The sequence below is a fragment of the Caloenas nicobarica genome, chromosome 2 (genome assembly GCF_036013445.1).
Source record: "Caloenas nicobarica isolate bCalNic1 chromosome 2, bCalNic1.hap1, whole genome shotgun sequence".
Lineage (NCBI taxonomy): Eukaryota > Metazoa > Chordata > Aves > Columbiformes > Columbidae > Caloenas > Caloenas nicobarica.
The window spans coordinates 157,665,562-157,691,562 of NC_088246.1; the positions used below are offsets into that span (position 1 = coordinate 157,665,562).

A 26,001-nucleotide genomic window follows, 5' to 3' on the forward strand; every position below is an offset into this window, starting at 1 on the left:
AGCTTTTCAGTGCCTGCTGATGATTTCTTCAATTTCATTAGATAATTTCCTTGATATATGCCTTTTCTCAGCTACCTATTTCTCTGTAGGTTTCTAGGATTTTGGAAAATATTGCTGCTTTATAGGTGTAAAAGGTCTTATTATGTCCCCATTTAACTCTTTAACAGAGTTGTAAATTATTGATTGATATTGAAACCAAGTAATTCTAACACCGACATGTCATAGCAATACTTCAAAAAGGATATTTGAATATAAAGAAATATCCCATTTGACCAGAAACTGCCTGCGCAGTGTTTTCTTTTGGTGGGATGAACAGGATAGGAAGAAACAAACATGTTTTTCCAATTTTCCTTTATGAAACAGCCTCCATTAGTATATTCTCAATAATTAAATGAATCATCACAAATTTCACAGTAGAACCAGGAAACCAATAGAAGAAAGTCTTCTCATAAAGAATCAGAATACCCAAAGAATGTAAACTGCTTATTAAATTGTGTTTTCCTGAGGCTGTTTCACATACTGTTAAACAAATACAGAAATTAATTTGGTTAATTACCCTACTTTTGTTCAGTAGATGGTACCCCTTAGTGATAGTTGAGGGGGTAAAGATTTGATATACCTTTGGACAAAACTCCAAGTCATTTTTGGCATGTTTTAGCTGACAAAATTCCATAACCATAGTTTGAAGGGAAAGCTATGATCAGGACAAAAGAATTTTTCTTATTTTCCTTGAGAATGCATAACAAATTCCAATAGGGATACGGATAGAATCCAAGCACCACACTCCTCAATCCATTTTCCAACCATTACAAAGCAAGAGTTAGTCAGTTTAATGCTATGCAAATTCCATTAACACAAAAAAGCCCACACATAGAGAACATTCAACTGATTTACTGATCGTATATTTTTCAATTAGTGCTGAATATTTGTATGAATATTCCCAACACTCACATGAAATGAAAAAATAAAAAGTCTCCTCTCTACAGAGTGGTCAAGTTCTGATACTTCAATGTGAAAATGTATTTACTAATCTGATGCATGTTGATAGCAATACCCCCATTCTTCTACTTTCTCAGAGAAACAAGCATCTTCTAGAAGCAAGTTTTTGGTGAGGAGCTGGGGCTGCACAAATTGCCAGTACTTTTTGCTACAAACATTAACTATTCCATAGTCTGTGTGTAACCTGAATAGGACTTCAAAACAAAACCAAACCAACACTCTCCATCAAATCACTAAAACAAAAAAAACCCTTAACTCTCAATGACAGCTGCTTTCTTCCTGAACACTCTACACCAAAATAACCTGAATTAGAAGTCGTGCTTCATGAAAGCATAAAGAGAAGCATAAAGAGGGAGCCAAAAGCATGTTTTAATGAAAAATAAGAGCTTCAACTTTGATGACAGGGCTCAAACTGCCTTTCCATAATATGGGACCATCTGACCAGTAATTTAGTTGACTTCCTGGAAAACAAATTAGTTAACTGTCACCCATGTGGGTTAGAGAGTCAAAATAAGTGTCTCGTCTCTCACAACTGGGACAGTTCACCCGTTACTATTCTTATTGTAATATAAAGGAACAACTGTAAGTGATTTTAAGGAGATTTAGGAGCAACTGGAATATATGCAACTTTAGACAAACTGCCTCACTTTGCATCTCCCTTACTAAGCAGCCAGCACTTTGTCAGCTGGCACTTCAACCCAAGAGAGGATGAACTGACCTGCCGTACCCAGCGACGGGCATTTTCAACGCCCGTTTGTTTGTACCAGAAATACAACACCGTGCCAGTGCCTCCTAACACGTTTAAGGAATGGTTGCATCTGTGTTGATGAGTAAAGCTGCTGTCAGCCCCAAATGAATCACTGCTTACAGAGTCCAGCAAACTTGAATGTTGGCCTGTCCCATGATTATATTTGAGTCATTAATTGCAGGTACTGCTCTCTGCAGTCATAATTGGATGTACGACATTTTGCAGGTACAGCTACACGTCCCTAATTGGCATGTTTTTAAACTACTCTTCATTCAGATTATTGGGGGTTTTTTATCCCCTAAAAGATGCTGGTATTTCATAGTAGGAAGAGAGTAGCTTGGGGAAAAAAAAAAAAAAAAAAAAAGTAAAGCGGTCATTCAAAATGAACACATGAAATTGCTTGTCCTGCAGAGATAGACATACTACTCACAGAAAGAATTCATTTAAATTATAATCCAGCTGATGGCAAAACCTTTTTAAACTAAGGCCGAAAGTGCCATTTTTAAGAAATAAGAAGGCTCCTAATTCACTAGGAATGTATGGTTCGCCCCAAAGAAGAGAATCTGGGCTGTCCACTGCTGTAACCACCCAAATCCCATTCTCCAGCCTTCAAATGTCCTCTCGTACATCTGCCAGAGATTCAGATATGTGGCAGAGTGGGAGAGGGATTGTGGTTAAAATAATTACCTGTTCTCTGTCTCTCAAAACAAGGGAATTTAGAGGCAGCTGCTGGGGAACTGATCCAATCCAGCAACATCCGGAATCCCTAAACTCGTCCCATCCCAGCGGCGGGGGCTGAAGCAGTGCCGGTTTCTGGCTGGGAGCAGATTTACTAAGCATGTTCATGGGGGATTTGTAAGCACAATGGACATTTTTGAATTCTGTGAAAAAAACAACACACTTTTTTTCTTGCTATTTTAATGAACAGGCCCACAAGTGAAGGGAATCCTGATGCATCAAGGGATTCAATGAGATGCACAGAGGATGTCAGTAACCAGTAAGGCTGCAAGAGTGGGAGAACTGGCAGTGAGACACTGACCTCTGAGAGGTCAATGTGACAACTAATCACATAAGCAAAGATCAGCAGACACTTCTTACATCCACCAATTATTCCTCTGACCAACACTTACTGCAGATTCAATGCAGTTTTATAGTGATTTATTGACTGTAATTTTAAATGTCCAATATGGTAAGGATATCAACACTTCCCTTGTGGATCTATAAAAGACAGCAAAACATTTGATTACTCAAAAACCTTTTCTAATATTTCAACTTCAGCTCAATACATACATTATGTTTCTCTCAATAGAGAATATCCCACAGAGTATCAATATATGCCTTTTCAATATTTGTATGTTTAGCATATTTTAGCAATAGCTAAAACATTAGTGTGTTATCAGCATTATTTGGCCATGAATCTAAAACACTGCATCATATGAGCTGCTTCAAAGAAAATTAACCCCATCTCAGCCAGACCAAGTGCAAAGTGAAAACATAGTTATTATTCACATGTCCGTACAGTGTTAAACTTGCAAGAAATTAAAAACATAAGGAGTAAAAAAATACTATTAAAAAAAATCACAGATGCATAACAAAAACAGATAAAAGTATTTTCAAGTTGGAAAAACATGGATAAAAAGGGGGAAAAAAAAACATCCCGCATGTACTCAATGATCCTGAGGGTCTCTTCCAGCTGAAATGATTGTATGTTCTATTAGGTAAGAATTCAAATACTAAGGGAGAACAACTTGCAGTCACAGTTCTTCATGATTTTTAGCCATCTATTCTAGAATGGGAGAGAAGATATTGTAACTCTGGAAGTTACTCAATAAAATTTTCTATCTAGCTTTCAGAACTTCACCAAAGAAGAAATCTCACCAAACGAGAAGTTTTGGTACTTCTTTTCTCATATACACCACAATAAGTGTGATTTCAAGAAGTTTTTGTCTCAGGGATAGTTTACTCTAGAAAATGCTGGTATCAACCACATCTGCTCAAGTAACTGCAGCATTTGTTGAACATAATACACACAAAAACCCCCACACATGTACAAAATAAAAATGTGGTGTAATACTTGCAATAGTATGTGCTGAGACAACTACACCACTGTCTGCATATGATACATTTACATTCAAAACCATTTGATGACAATGAAGCTACAGAATAATCAGTAACTAGTGACAGAATAATCTGGAATTAAACCAGATTAAGGCACTCTCAAACTACATATCTAAATTGCCATTATTGACAGAAGTCTAGCTAAATCAGTCAATGGAGCCTATAAGCAATCCAGTTAACCCTATGTCACTCCACAGGCTCCCATAAAGTATTGACTTGATCTTTCCTGAGTATAATTAAAGCTTAGAAAACCTAGTGCATAAACACATATATGCAGACAGGTGCTAGCCTGGAACAGACTCCCACCTCCAGTGACAATAAATGCAAAGCAAAGCATGCAAAGAAACTTTACTGATAAAACAATGGGCTCTAAATTGACACTCACAACTCAAGAAAAATCCAGCTGTCTGCCTAAATAGTTCCCTGAAAACATAAATTCAATACTCAGCAGTAGTCAGAAAAGCAAACATAATCCGAAGAATCATTAAGAGTAGAACAGAAAAGAAAAAAAAATATGCTGTGGTGTAAATCAGAGATGCTGTTGTGTCTTCCATCTCAAAACAGCTAAAGCAGAGTTGCTGATAAGAATATTAAGACTGACCAGATGCATAAGCTATTTCTATATAGTCCAGTTAGTCTGTTTCATACAGCATAAGAATAATGTTAATGCAAATATGAAGATTTCTAAACTATGAACCTTATGCAAGAGGTTAATACACATTATTATTCACCATTTCCCAGAGTGATAGAGCAGGATGGCACCAAATGAAATGAGCAGCATCAAGTTTAGGAAACAATCAAAAGTACCACTGTTTCACAAACTATATAGTAGTGCTCTTAAACTTATTAACACAGAACATACTGAAAACCAGAAACCAGACGGCTTTGTAACCCACTTAGATAAATTAAGAGTTTAACAGCTTTCAGTTGCCAATAATACAGGTAAAACCCTAAGTTCAGGGACTCTGATAACTAAGAATCTTGGTACATTTGTCCAAGTATTTTTGGTTTTAAATTATTAACAGGCCCTCATGAAATTGCATGAACAGATAAAAAGTACATTTACAATTTCATTATCTGTTTGCCTTTTCAATTTTAGATTTTTTGTTCACATTTAGAAGGTTCATCCATCATGCTCAAGACTTTCTTTGTAACAAAATTGGACCAGATGACCATTGTAGGTCCCTTCCAACTGAAAATGCTCTAAAACTTTGAGAGGCTGAGTATATTCAAATCAATCCTAAAGCAAAATTTAAACAATGAACTCTCATACTGCAAAGACAGTCATTCACATGAAGTTTTGTAAAATAGAAGAGGGGAGTTTGGCATTATCTTTTACGCAGTGAAACAAGCATTCCAGAAAAGCAGCCTTCAAACCTATCAAAAAAACAGAGTAGATTTCAGGTTTTCCAAGTCACATGATAGAATCATCTCTACAGGATCATCCTTCCTCACCTATGTGTGATACATACCTATGTGGCCCACACCACTTCTCCCTGGGTAACTATAAACATCTTTGTGAGAAACAGAACAGTTGATTACGCAAAGGAAGCATTTCAGGGAGCTTCAGACAACAATTAGTGCAATCAGCAATTTGAGCTTTTTGAAGAAAATTTAAAATACCTTGCCTAACTTTATTCTCCGTTTTGCTTCAACATGCTTTTTATGTTAAAATAAAAACAGATAATTCAATTCCATTCAAAATTAACACTGGGGATTACCAGTTGGTACCATCAGGTTAAAGGATGGAAACACATTGTTTCACAACATTCTTCACATATTCTTGTTGGATATTTTCTTACCTCCATCTCCTTCTTCCTCTCCCTCATTTAAAACAATAATGCAGATGTGCTTCCTCAGCTGGCGCGTGTTGGAGAACTTCCGATTGCATTTCCTACATTCCAAGCTGCCCGGTGAGACTTCAGCCGGTTCCGGACCTTCTTCTGTCCCAGGCGGAGTTTCTTCGCTTGGAATAGTGTTATTTTCTGCCACATCTTCATCCACAGAAAACTTCTTAGTAGACCCTTTTGGTCTGCCCCTTTTCCTCTTCACTACAAGAAGCTCTAGAAAAGAAAGTTCAAGTTAAAAAGAAGCCATATTAAATTCCACAGCTAATCAGCAAATATCCATCTGATCTTTGAAAAACAGGAATATTCAATGAAGTTTGAGTGTCTCTGTCTCTAAAGTTTATAAAATGTTACATTCACACAAACTTATTTTTAAGCAATGGTATTTGTTGACATTTCTGCTTGCTGTAAAGCAATAACATTTGTGTTACTGAGATGGGCAGATGTCGAAGTGCCACAGTTTTACAGAAAGTACACTGTAAGCACTCTTAAATTTTTGTATAACTGTATCTGCATGCATATTCTACAAAGTTGCTCTGCTGTGTTCTGACACTCTAAAAAAAAAAAAAAACACCTTTTAATTTGTCACGCTCAAATACACTGTTTAAACATTGATATATATTCAGATAAAAACAATTTATCTTTCAAACCCAAAAGCTCATTCTCCTTTTAATAAATTGAACAATTACTCTCTAGCAATTCCCATGGTTCTTTATTGTTAGCACTTCCAAGCAAAAAGTTGGTATAAAAGATTTTTGGCGACAAAAAAAAATCCGGAGGCCATGCAAAAAAATGTCTCCTTAATGAGTATTTCAACTGATTAAAATCAGAAGTCATCCACAAATCTTTATAACTACAACATAACTTTACATTTCCATATTTGTGTAGAGAAAACACTGAGATGTAATGAACACAGAAACATATAACAAGAGAAAAAACTTGTCTCGTCACTGCTGTAGTTACTTCCAAAGCCAACTTCTCATCATCCACTCACAGATGTAACCGTTGAAGATTCACCAAACCAATGAGATCCCAAGAAAATGTTTAGTAAAAAACAGATACTCAGAGGGAAGGGGAAATTTTCCAGATAGCGACCAGGTTCTTCTAGGAGATTTCATCCTAGCTATAAATTACTTCCGTCTGATACATTAATAAAATGAAAAGCATCAGTCATTATCCTTCTTGTTAATCTCGGGGGTTGTTTGCTTGGAGTCCTTATATTGTGGTTCTTGAGGAATTACCCAATTGTTGTTGTACACACAAAGTTATTAACTTCGAAGGTGCTCTTCTGCGAGGAACTGTCATTTCACTAACAGCAAAGCCTTTAAATGATCTTTTTAAGTCTGAGCAGACATCTGGTGAAGTATATCAGACGCACTCTGCGTATCTGCAGAAAAATACGTAGTTCTGCGAAGGACAACTCAGTGTGCATCTAAACGAGTTTGCCTGATGGTGTATGCAGAAACAGGACAGAGTCGGGCTTCTTCCAGCCTTTTAGGATTCATTTTATCTAATGTTAGACACCTGAGCTCTCAGATTACTTAATATTTGTCTTCTATATTGAAGGAACAGAGAAACTACTCTCCAGAGTGCGGTTCAGATCTCATAAAGCCTGAATTGCCTCTGGATCCCAAGGTGACCAAGATCTCTCAACTTAAGAATTTTCAGTTACACGCAGTGAATTCCAGCTTTGAAAATTAGAAGGCAACAGAGCTTGATACAATCATCATAATTGCAAAAAAAAAAACCCTGGAGCATAATGTGCATTAAAATGTGCTAAGTGAAACAGAGCAGGTATGAAGCACCTGTCAGCCATCATCTTCATAACATCAAATACAAAGGACTCACATACACAAAAAAATTACTCTGATTTTAATGCTCAGAAAAAAACCCAAGCAAACTTAATGGTCGTGCATGTTTCAGCTTATGATAGTCCCAGCAAATAAGTCCCTTAAAGTTGTTTTTTCTTTTTTTTTTTTTTTCTTCACACCAAAATATTTCCAAATCTAGAGACTTGTGCAAAAATACAAAATAAAATTATTCTCCTTAGAAATTCATACGTTTACTACTGGTTTGAGTTTTTTGTTTTGGTTTTGGGTTTTTTTTTTTTGCACAGCATAGGTGGGAGAAGTATGAAATGTCTTGGTGGTTACATGAGAGCAATGCCCATTAATTAAGCGACTACTGCAGCTCCAAAGGCTTGAGATTATTCAAGCTAAAACACTCGCGGTACTATGTGTAAATTGTGCCTCTTATGAGAAACGTATAATTCTCCTGCTCTTATTCCAGAAACTTTCACAAAAACCAGTGTGTATCAAGGATAAAGATGAAAAGCTGCCTAAAGCTTTTTATTTGTATTCATCAAGCCAATAGCCTACCTGGTAAAGTGAGACTGACAACGTCAAAGTCTGAAAAAATCATAAAAGAATAGAATATTAAAAAAAAAAAATTAATGCCCCTCCCCCCACAAACATGAATAATTTCCAAGTACACGTGCCAAAAGACCTTACTAAATTGGTTGACTTAGAGCATATGGAAAAATAAATGACCTCAAGGAATCTTAAGGGAAGACGATGGAAAAGAACAGGAGGTAGTGGTAGCATCTTATTAAAAATCTGTTCAACATTTCCCTTAAGTATACCAGACAAACAAAAAACATATACGGAAACCACAGCTTTGAGTTAACAATGTAATTAATATCAAGTGAAAAAGAAAGCATTAAATCTTGTTATAGGAGTGATTGAGCACCTGTCTGCTTAAGTACAACATAAGAACAGTAAAATCCTCATTATAAATAGGAAAAAATAAACGCTTCCACATAACTTTTTGTGACCTTCCTTCAGCAGCGTTCTGAATTTTTGTGCTAATGTGCTACAGTGATAGTAGTTCTGTTAATTATCAGCCAAAAAGAGAGGGGTGATTTCAGTGCTCTCAAAATTTCTCTTTGCTACCATTCATGTTATTTTGATATCCATCATCGCAATGATCAGTATTCAGTGCCTCGAATTAAATAAATTAACATGCAATTAAAACAAACAATGTTTATCTTCATGTCAACCTGTAAAAAGGTCACAATTTGCCACCATATCAAACATAATTTGAGGAATACAGACGTGGATACCACTCAGGTTACTATAAAATAATTACATCCCAGGATTTGAAGAGTGAATGCAAGCACCATATTCTCTGAGTATGATATTCTTTCCATCCTCTTACAATGCAATAATCAGATTATGCAACAAAAACAAATGAAGTGTAATCATGCAAAAGAGGTATGCTACTTATTGACTGTTTTAATGAAAACTTAATGAAAAAGAACCCCGGCACTTTCACATTTAGACACAAATTGAAACAAAACCTTGTATGCAAGTGGAAATATGAAAACTGCTCTTTCAGAAGGCTGGTGGTAGATCCTCTTCTAGAGCCCACAAAATGGTAGTTCTTATCACTGTGACTACTGATGGTGTGGCAAGGGATATACAGAATATGTAAACCTATATCTGTTTGGAAATGAGCCCACCAGCAGGAGAATTTACAGCAGTTCTCAAACTTTTTAAAAGGTTTGGTGGCAAGCACTGGGTAGCAACATGCACAGGAACAGCAGGACTCATACGGACAACTGATCCGTCACCAGAACTTCTGAGGCTTATGACAGTCATCTAATTTCCTTGCTCCTTGTTCTCGTCTTTCCTGGACCAAACATATCGCAAGCTACTTTGAATTAGCAATGCCAGAATTAAGTTTATAACAATGCACGTGACCAAAAAATTCCAGCTGTCTCTACCCAGTTTGCCATTCATGCTGCATGGTACTAATCACAGTTCTAAGCAAAACCTAAATTAACAAACCACAGTAATTGAATAGTACATTGTCATTCCTCTGTTACTATGTAACCAAGTTGGTCAGAAACATCATCCTTCACTAGAAAAGAGAATATGCTGACTTAAAAAAACCAAAAGTAGTATATATAAATAGTAGATATACTATATATTATATACTATTTGTAAATAAAAAAAAAATCATTTATTTCAAGGATGCTTAGTCGGAAGCAGAAGTTTAAAATTGCTCATTAAAAAGATTTCTAAATTAAGACCCTGTTCCCCCAAGAACATCTTAATTGTTTCTGGGGACTTTTACACTCATCATAGACTCACTGTATCAAATCTTTACATTGACTGGTATGGGATGTGCAATGGCAATATTCAAAGAAGACATTTTGTGCTATGTTATATAATTCTATACACAAAGACACTAAAAAGGCACTTCAAAAGGAGAATAATGAGGTAAACTATAGAAGTCTATTTTTGTACTGTTCCTTTATAGGAATTATGCACATAAGCCTCTCCAAATCAGTCCATTTAATAATCAATTGACTCAAACATGTTCAGAACATGACTAGCACAGAACATTTCAATTTATGAGGCCTTCATGTTATCATGCAGCAGAATTATATTTAATTAATCCCTTTAAGTTTAGCTGTGCAAAACATACGTACATATATATGTATAAATCAAATTCTACTGAGGTCTGCGATAGCTCTCACAAATGACTCGCCTGGGATCACGCTACACAACAACAGAGGTCCACAACCAGACCTCCAGAGCACCAGGGCCTAGAAAACATTTTTAAAGGTGTTTTTTTTTTTAAATAAACTTGAACAAAAGTAAGCATAAAATTAAAATAGCAATAACTTCACTGTTGAGTATTTTTAACTCTTCATAGATTAGACTGTAGATCACGTAGATCCTGGCACAGCAGCACTGTGGATTCTGCCAGGCTTGATGACTTTCAGTACAGCGTTTGCCTAAAAAACAAGCTTTACCAAAATTGTTTCACTAAAGGACAACTCTTAAAGGGTAGAATTTTCCGAAGTTACTTTATTATGTACGGGAAAATGCAAGAAACTGTTAAGACTATACACCGTAAGAATATAATGGATTTTTCTCTTCTGGTTTTCTACCCCTCATTCTTAAGTCAATCCCACATATAACTCAATTTACACATGTACAAAACCTCTTCAATACACCACTTTAATGTTGTAATGGGGCAAATATTTATGACTTTGAAAGAGGAGGAGATATAAACGATCCCTATCAAATGGCCCTTGAATCCAAACCTGTGTAAGTAGCTCAACACAGTCACCACAGTGAGCTGTAGCACGAGTCAAACAAGAAGTCTGTCAGAAGTCACCAAGCACTTGTGCAAGTGTTCACTTAAACATCCTGAGCAAGTTTTAACAGCTAAATACACTATGCAACATGAAATCTTCCTCAAATGTCAGTATTAAAAGTTTACATATTATTTAAGCAATTACAACAGCATATGGTCGTATTCAGAATCTTATGCACAAAGTGACATACAGATATATGCAAATAAATTTCATCCACAGCCTTATATTGTTACTGTGATGTACATATACTATGGCACGTAGGGGCACCTCTTACCCCGCAAAGCCTGAATTTATGCTCTAGTTGCATCCTTTGTGTTCAGGTGAGGATAAGGCTGATGCATATGCCACATTTTTAAGTGATCTTAATGAGTTAAATCCTTGGAGAAAATTATGATACCCAGACACTAACTTTATTCCAGGTTTAACAATCAATAGATCAGGCCTGGAGACTGTGTTGCAGAAAGCGTGTATCTCATAATGCAGACATAGCCTAAAACAAACAACAATCCATTACGGAATAATATAATGAATAGATGACGCCAGAGCTATCCATGCTGTCCCTCAAACCACTGCCAATCTGACTAAGTAGAAGCAAAAAAAAAAAACGAGAGTGTTTTGACAAGCACTTTGAAGGAGATGAGGGTCATTATGAAAAGTTAGGAACAGAAACCCTATGCAAAAATGGAGTATGTGTGACTACAGTTAATCAGTAAATATCTGTCATTTCCCAAACACAGATGCCACATTCCAGCGCTGGACAAAATGTGACCTATGCATAACTTGTACAACGGCAACATCTGCCCAGTACCTGTGGTTCCATTTGTTAAAACCTCTAACATCATCCAACCAAAATGGTTCAAATCAACTCTAAAAATATCATGACCTAACTACAGGGAAGTGGTGTGACTAAATAAAATTCAGCAGAGAGCACTGCCAATAAAATAACAGCAGAGTAATAAACACATATCACTTGCCTTGCATTTTACTTTTCACAGTGCTTAGAAAATAATTAATGTATTACTCAGGCAGAACACAGAGCTGCATTAACAACTCAGCATTCACTCACTCACACCAATTCTGGGGTAGCTACAGAGCTTACCAGTAGCTGGAAGAAAAACTGTACTTTCAAAGGACAAAAAGATGTTCATCTAACAGCCAACGAGAACTAAAAGAAAGTTGTAATTTCTACTACTGTCATTCATCAATCACTTCTCCTTTCAGTGACAATACCCAATTACTACAAAGAAGGGTCCACTGAGAAAAAATTGTATATTATAGACGTTTAAAGTTTTATCTGCTGCAGATTCCATAACAAGAGGGAAAAAACTGATGCCTTGAAATAAGAACTCCTCAAATTCCTATATTCAACTGTGAAATACCCTTTATTTTTTTAAACAGAACATAGGAAATAATTGAATAGGACTTCAGACCACCCTCTTCTCCAATCAATCTGTGATGGCAAAGAAATATTAAAGTATGTCTATAACACAAGCTGAAATCTATGTGAAAGTAATTTACCTTGACATTCTTACTGGCAGCAGATGGCAGAGTTTGGCTACATAATCTGAAAAAGGTGGCACCAGATGATCATAGCAGACAATGAAAAGTATTCACCAAGAATAGTGAAAAGGTAACTTATGAATATGTAACTTATGAATGTTATGTTTTACATAATTAGGTTTGCAAAGTTATTTTCCTAAAAGCTGCATATGTCTAATTTCTGCTGCTTCAGATCACAACAGTAATTACATACTATTCTCATAAATGTATAATGCACGCTTAACAACATACAATACAGAAAGTGCAGATCGTCTCTGACACAAATGCAAAAAGGAGTTTACAGAAGAACTTTTTTACTAAAAGGAATAAGAACCTTAGATAGTACCAGTCTCACTGTGCTCAGAAATACAGTTTAGTGAAGGGCTAACAAGAAAAAAAGATTGAATAAAGAAGCATTCTGTATGTCTGAGAAATTGATTCTGCAGAGTTAAAATAAAATTAGAATGGCATTTTGAAACTTGATGTGGATCTGATATTTATTTATCCTCTACTGATGCACTGTTTATTTTCGGCATTGTGTGAAATAATAATATGGTGCAATTTTTCCTCACCAACCATCTGAGGAGAGAGCAGCTACAGTTGAATACTACATGACTGTAATTAGACTTATCTTCTTATGTTGAAGAAGTTAATATAGCTACTGAATTACTAGTGGTAAATAAATGAAGAAATATCATATCCATATGTTAAAAATTTAAAAAAAAACCCTAAGTATGATACTTGAGTGTTTTTCATTCATAAGCACATGCTTTTTAAAATCTAGAAATCATAATGATTAGGAAAATCCTAGTAGTTGTGTTAAATAAGAGGTTTGGCAACAATATAAATCCATTGCTCAGTAAGGGTGTAAAAGAAGATATGATTATCAAGACTGAATTATTTTGAACCCATTGCTAACATTACAAAGAACTGCAATTATAATCAGTTAAAAATGGAATGAATGTAACTTCTTCCACTGCAGAGTAAAATCGTTCTGTAGAACTAATTCAAAAGTTTGACCAGCAGATTTCTTTTTTCACTAGTGCCAGTATTACCACACAGTTACCAATTATGAATCATGCCGTTTCCTTTTTGGAATAGAATATTAAAATTGTCCGAAATACAACAAACAACAAGTTAGACAACTCAAAGCAAAGCACCATTCCTGAGCATCAAGAGTCCCATCCACAGTGTCCTGGTTGCTTTCCACCGCTGTCACACAGTCTTCCCACAGCTCAAATCAAAGCTGTAGGAAGCAGACTTTGCTATACTTGACATTTAAAATTAATGGACCGATGTCATCCCTTCCCCTCTACTCTGCCCTGGTGAGACCTCATCTGGAATATTGTGTCCAGTTCTGGGCCCCTCAGTTCCAGAAGGATAGGTAACTGCTGGAGAGAGTCCAGCGCAGGGCCACAAAGATGATTAAGGGAGTGGAGCATCTCCCTTATGAGGAAAGGCTGAGGGAGCTGAGGCTCTTTAGCTTGGAGGAGACTGAGGGGTGACCTCATCAATGTTTATAAATATATAAAGGGTGAGTGTCACGAGGATGGAGCCAGGCTCTTCTCGGTGACAACCAACAGTAAGACAAGGGGTAATGGGTTCAAGCTGGAACACAAGAGATTCCACTTAAATTTGAGAAGAAACTTCTTCTCAGTGAGGGTGACGGAACACTGGAGCAGGCTGCCCAGGAAGGTTGTGGATTCTCCTTCTCTGGAGACATTCAAAACCCACCTGGACGCCTTCCTGTGTAACCTCACCTAGGTGTTCCTGCCCTGGCAGGAGGATTGGACTAGATGATCTTTCGAGGTCCCTTCCAATCCCTAACATTCTGTGATTCTGTGATTGTCCCCTATCACATGCTGAGTTTACCCACATCTGTCCTCCGATCTATTTTGCACTGAATTAAATTCAGGTTGGCAGTCATACAGTAACCACTATAAAAACAAGCTATGTAAATCATTCTATATACAATGCAGAATCATCGCACCACAGGTTTTACTAAAAAAATAAATGACTTTGAAAATTACATTCCTCTCAATTCATGAAAGTACCTTCTCCTTCTTTGTTTATGTTTGTGGGCGCTGTTAGAGGTTGGAGCGGAATAACGATGTCATCCACGCTGGTCCCTTCTTCCATATGCTTCTCAGAGACGTGAGACAACAGTTCGGATTGATTTGGTGAAAATAAGTTACAAAGCTTACACATGAAGATGGAATTGATCCCTGAAAAATAAGTTTAAAAAGAGGAGTTAATATTTCCAAATGTAAGTTATTTACAGTACCACTAGTTATTGAGATTTCAGTTCAGCTAATATAGTAACCATCAGCAACACTGATATACTCAACAGACAGTAATGAGCTGAAACAAAGATGGTTACACCACTAAATGAAGACATTCATAGTAAATCCCAAAATGAATTAATTCAAGAAATGGGTAAACTTCTACCCAGATATCCGCCCAGGGGGGAAAAAAAAAAAAAAAAATCTTCTGGCTCAAATCTTAGACATTTTCTAAGATGACCCAAAAGGAAGCAGAATAGATTAAGACCTTTTTTTTTCCCTTTCCAGCCTCAGACAATGTTACAATTTCATATTTTTTCAAACATACAATAAAATTATGTAAGACATTAAGTCATCGCCCAGGTTTGATGTGTATTGCACTGGTAGAAACGCAAAACACTTTATCTTTCACAAAGTAGCTCTGAAATACAGAGAAGCTAGGCCCCAGATCCTAATTCATCTTCATGGATCTCGCTGTTCTTTGCTACGTGTACTTCACCTTTCTACTTACTTCACCTAAGCAAGTCTAAATCCGTAATTACCTGCGTAAGTGCTGGAAACAAAAGAAGGTTAGAAAGAATTAAATGCCATAAAAGATAAAAGGAAACTTCTCCTTCACTATACTATCATAAAATAAATATATTTTATTATAATTGTGTCTTTGACGTGTCACTTTTGCCTTAGCACGCTACTGTGAGCATCCACTGAGAGTTAAAAATGTGAAGTGCTTGGTTTCAGGGGTCATTATCCCTAGATGTGGCTCTACCTCTAATTAAAAAGTGGGGCGGAAGGTGAAAACATCTGCAGCGCTGTAGACCACAAAATGTTGCGTCATATGACATTCACAGCTATGCAATCACATCATCTTCCTTTCTCCTTCTGGTCATTCACTTCAGAGGTGTACAAACAGAAAGGTTTTTCATCTTTTATCTAGATATTTGAAAAAATGATCAGGCCTCATCTTGACCCATCTACATGGAGAGAAGTGGGCAAGAATAGGAGGAAAGTTTAAGGAGGGAGAAAAAAGCTTTGCTCTCAAACCAAAACACATCATATCGGCCTCAGAGGCAATATTAACATTTGACATTAATAAAAACATGTAGTAATTCATGTGCTTTGACATACAGGTTCTATGAAAAATTCCTGTTGATTCAAAAAAGACACCCAACAAACTAAAAACCTTGGAAGCAGCAGCAAATGAGGAATTTCATTAAAACTTTTTCTGGTCAATGCTTTAAACAGTTTTACAGAACTTTTTCGACAAAACTTTGTGGGGTTTGTTTGTTTGGGTGTTTTGTTTGGTTGGTTGCATTTTTTTTGTTTTGTTTCTAATTCTCTGCTACTAAAAGTGTGATATGAAAGCAAAGCCTCAAGACAGTAAATAACAATAAAGAAGGGTGAAAGTTAATGATTCAGAAAAATCCACCTACACAAAATCCACCCACTTTTGGCAGAAAGTTAATTCAGAGGACTTTGTTTGCTTTCTAAAACTGCTGTCATTTGTTTTAATGGTTTGATTTTTCAACCATCTGTGATTCCTTCAGTGAAAACAACAAACAGGAGCCAATTTTAACAACACACTTGTTCTTCAGCTACGTACATAAAAATTCCAGACCCAGAGATTGGTTTATATTGTTCCTCTCCCCTCTGCCTCCCTAAGGAAAATTAGGGACATAACATCACTGAAATCAAACTGGAACAACCGATGCTATTTGAGGTACAAACCAAACTACAGATTAGCTGGATAAGTACAGCAATAAAGTGATATTTTGTGAACTTCGGGATGAATGTGGGGTGAAGAGAACAGGAAGCTACACTTTCGGACTGGTTTTCAAACCCAAGCAAAGATCACTCCCCCTATTTAATATTATTCCCTGTCATGACACACTAGTTATGTGGTTCACCCACATAAAAATCCACCTTTAAGGTGTTCTCAGTGTTAAGAGCTCTCTTTTACACTTATTTGCACCTGAAGCTATAACAAAAGCATCCTCATCATCAGAAATAATCCAACTACCTCAAAACGAAAAGGCAGAATATGCCTTCATTTCTTTTAAAACACCTCTGCAGAACAACCCAAATACTGTTCCTGTTGTTTGAAATATACTGTATGTAACACACACGAGCAGCTACGTGAGATGTGTAATACACTCAAGGTGTTCTTCGGAACTCGGTAGGGTTCCTGCTCAGGCACTCTGCTGCCTTGAGCACACACGCATTTCTGTTGTGATTGCAGCTCACTTATAATGGAAATGTTCCTCTGAATCAGTTCCTTTGAACTAGTTCTGCTCTAGCTAGTAGTATTTTTTTTTTTTAAGTGAATGAAGCCCGTTATTGACCAAGTAGATGGCAACTGTTCTCTCGACATGTAAACGTACACTTAAAATTCACACTACAACACTTAAAAGGATTGACCCAAAGGTTTAGCTAACACTGAACATTGAAATTCCATTATTTAGACAAAACTCCTATTTTGCGGTTTTATTTGCCATTGTTTTTGCTTCCTGACCTGCTAGTCGTTTTCCGTAAAAGTTCGGGCTCACTGCTTTGTGTCTCGTGTCTCCTCCTCCAAGAGTTCTGACTCACACACCACTTCATCCCTCACCCCTCCCAGTGAGGACTTGCAGAGGGGCAGAAGAGCAAGAAGAATCTCCAAAAGTCTGTTTGGTTGTTTAAAGCGCCTGATTATACAAATCCTTTTTTAAAGCCTTTCCAAGAAGAATTCAGGATTCACGGGAAGTACTAAAACCACAAGAAACCACCAAATACAAGTAAAGCTGGAACAAAACCACGTGGCAGAGAACAGAGTTAATGAAGGTGCAGAAAGCAGCAGAAGATCCGTGTGATTTGCTCAGAGATGAGATGGAAACAAAACCGAGTAAAGAAATTATTTTCAGAAGAATGACTGAAAAAGGAGGTCATTCAGCAGAGGATGAACTGTGCTGATCACCGGCCTAAACAACTAGATCAGGAGTAAGCAAATGATAATTGATTAACCAGTTGCTAGTTAGGTGGTATAGTAATAGAACAACGAATTATAGTCAATTAAGTGTAAAAATCAAATAAGCAATAAGTTAATTAACTATGCAGGGAATCAATGATTAATTAGTGAATAATTAATTATGTAGGAAACCAACGGAGCAATTAATTAGACAGAAATTAAATATGCAGAGAAAGAAAGGAACAGTAATCAAGTATACAAGTAAACAAACAACAGAAATTTCAGCCAAAACCCATTTGGAACATTCCATTCACTAAACACGCTTTGTATTAATTAATTATCTTCAGTTTGCCTGTATAAGCTGTGCTAGGTGTGCATTGAAATAATAAGGTTTTTTCTTCTTAAATGGAAAAGTAGCATATTAAGCTATAATGTAAGTGAAGACGTTTAATTTTTTTTTTTAATTCTTCCAAAGATCTCAAGGTATTTCTTAATTATTTTTTTTCTTTATACTAACCAAAGGAGATTAACAGATGCTACTAACAAATAGCAAATTTCAGACTAGGAAGCAGCCTCTCTTATTCCCAATCCCCTTCACAAAGCATAAAACAGAACCCATCTTGTTTTGCTCTAAAGTTGGAGGGGGAAGGACAGAAGAGAGAAGAAAGAAACACTCATATTAGAGAAATCACCGAAATTAACAGTGTTTAAGGGAATCAGGTAATGTGTTATTGACATATATACTTTTGATCATTGTATGACAAAACCTAGTCTAGAGTCAATTTTAATGAATGAAAAACTTTCATTTTATATAAAAGTAGGCTAGGGGTTGGGTTTGGTTTTATTTTTAAATGAATTCTTTTCATAAGTCACACACAACAAGGGAAAAAAAGGAGATAATCCATCTGTATTTTTATACCATAAATCATTCTAATATAACCAAAGCTTTTCAGGACTCTTTCAATGCAGACAATATTTAAAAACTTATGTAACAGCCTCTAAAGCTTTGCAACAGTTTAAAGGAACTAGAACTCCATAATTAGATGCAAAAATAAAAATTCACTGGACACCTATTAACCCATGGAATTACAAAGTTATTATCCAAATCAAAAACATCATCCTCAGTAAGCGTTAAAAAAAGTATAGAAAAGCCACCACTATTTACGACCATTAGAACAGCAGCAGCACAAGTATCCCATATTCAAAACGAACAAATTATCTGTACAAAACCCAGCAGACCAGAAGAGAACAGAAAGCTATTTTAGGGCTTCCTTCATCTGAACCTGAACTATTCCAAATAGCGAGCAACTGTTTGTTTTTTAATTCACCAGCATAGGATGACTATGGAGACAAAACCTGCAATACAGAATATATTCAATCAAGGAACAGGAGCACCTGAGCATGTCTGTTCTGACTTTTAGCTGCTAACTGAAATCAGGAAAAATTAATTATCATTAGTTAGATGCCACAAGCATTTTTTATTTTGACATTACAAAAGAAAGTTATGGCAATGTTGATATAGGATGCACTCCTGCAAACATAAAAGATTATACTAAAATCAATACCACTTAATATGGTTTTATGGAAAACCTAACCATATACATTCAGCATTTTTTCTAACAAGGACACAAGTTTAATAGTAAACTACATCTATAGAAGCTCTTGGACATTACAGAGAGGTACACAATATATAAGATTAAATTAAACTGAATTTTGTGAATGCTTCTGATTAAGAAATAAACTGCATTTTAAAATCTACACAATACAAATATACTAGGACAGAGAAAACAAAAGCACTAGTTCAGGTGCTTGGGACTGTGCTGTTGGGAGCAGACCTAAGCAGATAGTTTCGTATAATTCTAAGGGAACATTAAATGTTGAGAAAAAATACAGAGGAGCAATGGGCTCCATCCAACCCCGAAATTAAGAGATTATGAAAATGTTTTTAAATTAAAGATGGAAGCGTAGGTGACAAGTACGAAAGACCGTAAAGATCAAAGCAGCTCATCTTGCAGTAGTAAAATGTCAAAGACTATTTTCAAATGAAGGAAAACACAGAAGTTAGTAAAATTTTAACAGGAAACAAAGAACAGTTGAAACAAACTGTTGGGTTTGTTTTCCATTTCTTTGTAGTTGCTTTTAAAAAGATAAATCTACATAATACTCCAATAATGCAAGAAACCGAATAAGGTGTCAAAATCAGAATGCCTCGTTTAGATTAGGATTATTGACAGGCTTGCATTGAAACAGGTTTCTGAAAAGTATTGTTGCAATGCCAGTGGGACACTATCAATTCTAAATATGGAGGACAAAAAGCGGGATGTATTGTTTGTGAAGCAATGCCATCTGTTAGAAACAGCTCAGGGTCAAATCTGATTAACAGGCTTTTTTAACAAGCAACAGAATCCCCAAGGACTGAAATAGTTGTGTTGTACAGAAGAGCAGAGTGTTGGGACTACATGAGCAACAGTCTGACCACAGTGGTAAGAATCACTGTGGCACATTGAGGGGAATAAAAGAGGTTACAGAGACAGAAACAACAATATATTGTAGGTTTCAATCACCCTTATGGAGATTGGTTAAATACCAGGTCAGGACAGGGTGCCAAGATTAAATGTTTAGACACCATCAAGCAAGAGGTCAGGGGAACCACAGGAGGAGAAACAGTTCTTGACTTCATCAGAAGTAGAACACACCTGATTAAAAAAGCACTCAAAAATGCTACAAAAGAGTGATAAAGAGCCAAAAAGCATTTTAACAAAACAAAAACCACGAAAAGGACTAAAAAGGTTTCAAGAAGAGTTAAATCATTGAAAGCAGAATGAAGACTCATTGAAAAGCATCATATTTGATGCTGATCAAAGGAGATTTTTAGAACAGGGAAGAAAAAATCCAACACAGCTCAATAGCAGTGAAAGGAAGCTTTTGTAGAAGAAAACATTTATAAAAGCTAGAAGTTTTGTCAAATGAGGAAAACAAAAAAAGACTGGAAATCGTGACAAATTAAATGTGAAAACACAGCAAGACAAGTCAATAAGGATAATATTATCAACTTGAAAAACAAAAAGCAGAAGGTAGCATTTATTTACAAAGACCTCAGGCCTGCCTGAGAGCCTGTGTACTAAAAAGTAATGTCTATGAAAAGACCCTTCAAGGAAGGTGAGCCCGTAGCAAAACAAGCTTTTCAATTTGCTATCGTTCTATAAGGGTTTGAAGAGGTTTTCTATGAAAGATCTCCCAATTCTGGTAAATACTTTAAAGATGGCCTCAAAACAAAGCTAAGAGCCTGTACTACTCAAAAACCAAAACCATCCAGTTCACAGTCCCATGGAACAGGTGGTCCTGTAACACAGACATATAAAAATCAGAAAAGAAGATTACTGCTACAAAAGTCCATACTTCCATCTTTGGATATTGTTCCTCTAACTTGAAAAACTGAAAAACTAGAGTAATAGTAATAATAATTAAAAAATAATCCTTAAAAGGTACAAAGATAAGGACAATCAACAACATAACTGCTTCTCATATAGAACTGTGCTAAGTCAGAATTTTTCTGCCTGGGAAGGATGGAGCTGAGGGGCAGAGAAAAGGCAAAAAGTTAAATGAAGAACTATGAAATAATGTGTGCCATAGAGGAGATGAGCAGCAAATAATCCCTGTAAAACTACTGTCTGGTCTTTTCAGTTGATCTGTCCCTGCCCCGGGAGAAGCAGAGAACAAGAAAGGAGTCAGTTCTTCACATAACTCTAAGATGGGAACACATCCACTTGGAGTTAAAATTCTTGGAGGTGAAGTCTCTCAAGAACTAGTAGGTGGAAAGACGCTATTTGAGGCTCAGCAAGCCCATAAGAAGGCCTAAGAGTACTCTGGACGTGTTTACCCTGTTCTTATACTTCTCTATTCAGATATCCATCATGAGTCACCGTTAGAGACATGATGCGTCAGGCACGCCACAAAATTCAGATCCACAATATTTATGCTTGCTTAGATTCCTTCTAAGTCACGACAGCACTACACAATGTAGACTTCAACACAGGTCAGTTACTGTAACATTCAAATATTACAGTATTTTACCGATATAAGAGTACCTCTGAAGATCTCCAAATATTTGACATAAAGACATCATAATCTCCAACACAAAGGCAGAGAAACAGATTAGTAAGGGGCAAGAGTTCTGCTTTTTATAGATCAATTTCATATGGTTAGCCTGAATTACTGGGAGACCAAGTATCCATGTTATACTGACCTGCTTCAGAGTTCTCTCAGGTGTTACCAGAAACCAGAGCTTGCTTTGTGCCACATGATGAAACAGCCACCCCAAGAGGAAAAGGGCACAAGGGTCTTATCTCTCTTGTCTGAAGTGTGTCTTCACATTCTCACCATAGAATCATAGAACAGTTTGGGTTGGAAGGGACTTTCAAAGCTCATCTAGTCCAACCCCCCTGCCATGAGCAGGGACATCTTCACCCAGATCAGGTTGCTCAGAGCCCCGTCCAGCCTGGCCTGGGATGTCTCCAGGGATGGGGCATCCACCACCTCTCTGGGCAACCTGGGCCAGGGTTTCACCACCCTCGTTGTAAAAAAATTTCTTCCTCGTGTCTGGCCTGAATCTCCCCTCCTTTAGTTTAAAACCATCACCCCTTGTCCTGTTGTAACAGGCCCTGCATAACCAGGCATATTGTATTTAACTAGTTTGCTACTAGACTTGTCAAATGAAACTTGAGTTTTAAGCTACTGAAATGTAGGTAATGAAAGCAAATAAAAGCATATGTATTTTTTTTTTCTTTTACACACATCAGCTTTACAAAAGGTCCTGGAAAAAGTTACTCCAAAACTTCTCCAAAAGAAGATACTGCCTGAACACACTTATTTTGGCTAGAATATACAAAACGCAGAAGTGGATTAAAAACGGTGTTTTAATAACTAGGAAATTAATTTATCTCAGCAGTTTAGAATAATCAGTTTATCAACCCTATAAATAAAGTATCTTTCCATCATTAAAAAAGCACCTTAATACAGACTTAGAGTAAGACTTTGGGGTTTTTTTTAAATGTTCTAAGATTGCCCTCATGTGGCTAAACGCAACATTGCAGAAGTTACCACTAAAACACAACCGCACTACCAGAGACCCCAAAAACCCTTGAAACCTCTCAAAGAATAAACACGAACTATGTGATCAGCCATCGGCATCATGATGCCTTGGCTGAAATGCTTGGAACCCGATTTTTAGAAGCACAAATAATGGAAAGGCATCTGAAGTCAGACACAGTTCAGCAATATCAAACATACCAGACACTCATGAAACTTATGGGTTCAACTACGCTCAGAACAATTTTATTAAGACAAACGTGCTTGAATAAATACGGATTAGTAGCAGTAGTAGTTGTAGTAAGAGAAATAATTTCTTATCTAAAGTTGGATCAGACAATATAAAGCAGTCTTAAAACGTTTCTACACTAGCACTTAAATAATACAACACCTGTTGGATATTCTGCTGTTTAGACACAAGTTATTCCCCTGATAGTGCTGCTCTCTTTGGCACAAAATCCTCTTTGAGTTGTAAACTAATTGTCTGTAAATAATCCACAGGCTAGATAAAATAACTTTGGCTTCTAAATATCAATTTAAATGTCATCTCAGGGAGTGACAACCAAAAGCCGAAGTTGAGTGTACAGGGTAATTAATTAAATTATTGCAACATCACAAACTTGCACTGCAAGGCACACAGAGGATTGAGAAATGCAGGAAGCACATACACAGTACTACTGTGGCTACCACGTCCACGTAATTTTACTTAACACTTGTAATCCCCATAGAAGTCAGACCAATGTAAGGTAAATAGAATCACAGAATGCTTGGGTTGGAAGGGACCTCTGGAGATCATCCAGTCCAACCCACCTGCTAAAGCAGGTTCACCAGAGCAGATCACACAGGAAGGTGTCCAGGTGGGTTTGAATGTCTCCAGAGAAGGAGACTCCACAGCCTCTCTGGGCAGCCTGTTCCAGGGCTCTGGCAGCTCAAAGGAAAGAAGTTTCTCCTCATATTCAGATGGAACCTCCTGTGCTTCAGTCTGTGCCCGCTGCCCCTCATCGTATCGTTGGGCACCACTCAGGGAAATGGAAGCATCTAACTTTATCTCCCTTCTGCAGCTGAACCCTCAGGCTCTCAAGCTAAAGCTATTTAAACAAGCCGTCAAAGGAAAGCACGAGTGTTTTAAATCCAGATGTGCGTCAGCTCCACTCAAACAGCGGGCTGCCGGCAGCTGCTGTTCTCCAGGTGCTCCCCGACCCTCCCCGGAACCGCAGCGGCGGGACAGGCGGCCGGGGGACCCCGGGGCCCGAGCTCGGGCTGCCCGCGCCCCCGGAGCCCCCTGACCGCGGAGGGCAGCCGCTGCCCCCACCCCGCTTTAGCGGCCAGTCAGGGTGAGGGGAGCGACAGCCCGCCTGCCAGGGAACTACTTCTCGTGCGGATGGAGCGTCATGACGCGCTCCGCCGGAACTGCTTTCTGCGCCCCCACCCCCCCCTAAGCCGGCACCGCGGTCACAGGATCCGTGCGCGCTCCCCGCCCTGCGCGGCCGGCCCCGCTCACCTGCAGCCGCAGCCTCCATAGCCGCGGCGGGGACGGGAGCGGACAGGCCGGGGGAGCTGCCGAGCCGGGCGGCGCGGCCTGGCTAAAAAAGAGGCGGGGGGGGGGGGAGAGATGGAGGGGAGGGAGGGGAAAAACAAAAATCACTTTGGCGCCAGCGGGCCGGGCTCACGCGGGCCGTGCCGAGGCGCCGCGGGGCTCCCCCTTCGGTAAAGAAAATATTATTTTAACCGGTGTGGTGGGGGGAGGAGGAGGGGGGGCGGGGAGCGGCCGAGCGCCGGGTTATGGCGAATCTGCCGCCTCCGACACGGCGGCTTCTTCCTCAAGCGCCGTCGCACAGAGAACGCGAGAGCGGGGCGGGGCGGGGCGCACGCGCCGCACGGCCGTTGAGCGGCGGCCGTTGGGCTGCGCATGCGCGGGGGCGTCTGTGCCCCTCACGCAGGGTCGCGGTTCCCGGTCCCCTCAGCGGCTGTTCGGGGTTCGAATCCCGGCGGTTCGGGGCTCAGATGGAGACCCGGGTGTTACAGCTCCCGTCGCCGCCCAAGCCGCGGGTGACGCGGGGCTCTGCCTGCTGGGGTGGAGTTTTCGTGTCTCTCTGCACCGCCGGGCCCGGAGCAGCCGCATCCCTGCCCCAGGACCCTGAGAGGTTGGGACTTGCACAGCTGGTGCTGACGCAGCCCAGCGATACCCAAGTCTTTTTAATTCACGACCAAACAATACAAACGTGTGTCTTAATGAACCTGGTACATCTGCATATTTAATAGCAGATAATTAGGCCAGTTTGGAGAGAGTCCGGCAGCGAGCTATCAAGATGATGAGGGATCTGGAGCATCTTATAAGACAGAGAGCTGGGTCTGTTCAGCCTGGAGAAGAGAAGCTGAGAGGGGATCTCATCAATGTTTATCAATATCTCAAGGGTGGGTGTCAGGAGGATGGACCAGACTCTTTTCAGTGGTGCCCAATGACGGGATGAGGGGCAATGGGCACAGACTGAAGCACAGGAGGTTCCATCTGAATATGAGGAGAAACCTCTTTCCTTTGAGGTGCCACAGCCCTGGAACAGGCTGCCCAGAGAGGCTGTGGAGTCTCCTTCTCTGGAGACATTCAAACCCACCTGGACACCTTCCTGTGTGATCTGCTCTGGTGAACCTGCTTTAGCAGGTGGGTTGGACTGGATGATCTCCAGAGGTCCCTTCCAAGCCCAACCATTCTGTGATTCTGTGAAAATACAATTTCCATCATATTAATAATTCCATAAACAAACATTGATGACTTGTAGTTCAGATGGGTATTCAGCCTCATACCTACCTGTTTCCCCAAAAATAAACCCTACCATAACTTTTCAGGATTTTTGAGGGTGCTTGAAATATAAGCCCTACTCCTAAAATAAGCCCTAGTTACAGTTAATAAAAAAAGTTAAATAGTGTCCAGGCAACTATACATGTAAAAAAAGTAATAAGTTTTGGAGCAAAAATTAATATAAGACCCTGTCTTATTTTCAGGGAAACAGGGTAAGACCATGACTGTTTTATTTGTAAGTTTATTTTTCAGGAGTTTTACATTTGCCTTGGAGAGCAGTGTACCAACATGTATCGACAGTGTTGAAGCACACTAATTTTTTTACTCAGCTCCTAAGTTATGAATTTGGATATGATTTCCTTCGTTTTTGGGGGTTTTTTGGTTGGTTGTTTTTTTTTTTTTAATAGCTTGACAACAGGTACTTCCATGATGCAGCACAACTAGTGCCACTGGAATACTCAAATGCTCACTT

At 38.4% G+C, this 26,001-nt stretch overlaps 1 protein-coding gene across 1 annotated transcript in view; it reads right to left on the reverse strand.

The window, feature by feature from the left end:
• The window catches only part of ZFAT (zinc finger and AT-hook domain containing), an 87,931-nt gene extending 63,502 nt beyond the window's left edge, over nucleotides 1-24,429 (reverse strand). Inside the window, exons 1-3 of the mRNA XM_065628022.1 lie at nucleotides 24,234-24,429; nucleotides 14,476-14,646; nucleotides 5,668-5,928 (exon numbers count right to left, since the gene is read on the reverse strand). Of these exons, the coding sequence (XP_065484094.1) occupies nucleotides 5,668-5,928; nucleotides 14,476-14,646; nucleotides 24,234-24,252 (451 nt within the window). The 5' untranslated portion in view covers nucleotides 24,253-24,429. The remainder of the gene's footprint in view (nucleotides 1-5,667; nucleotides 5,929-14,475; nucleotides 14,647-24,233) is intronic.
• Between the last annotated feature and the right edge of the window lie 1,572 nt (nucleotides 24,430-26,001).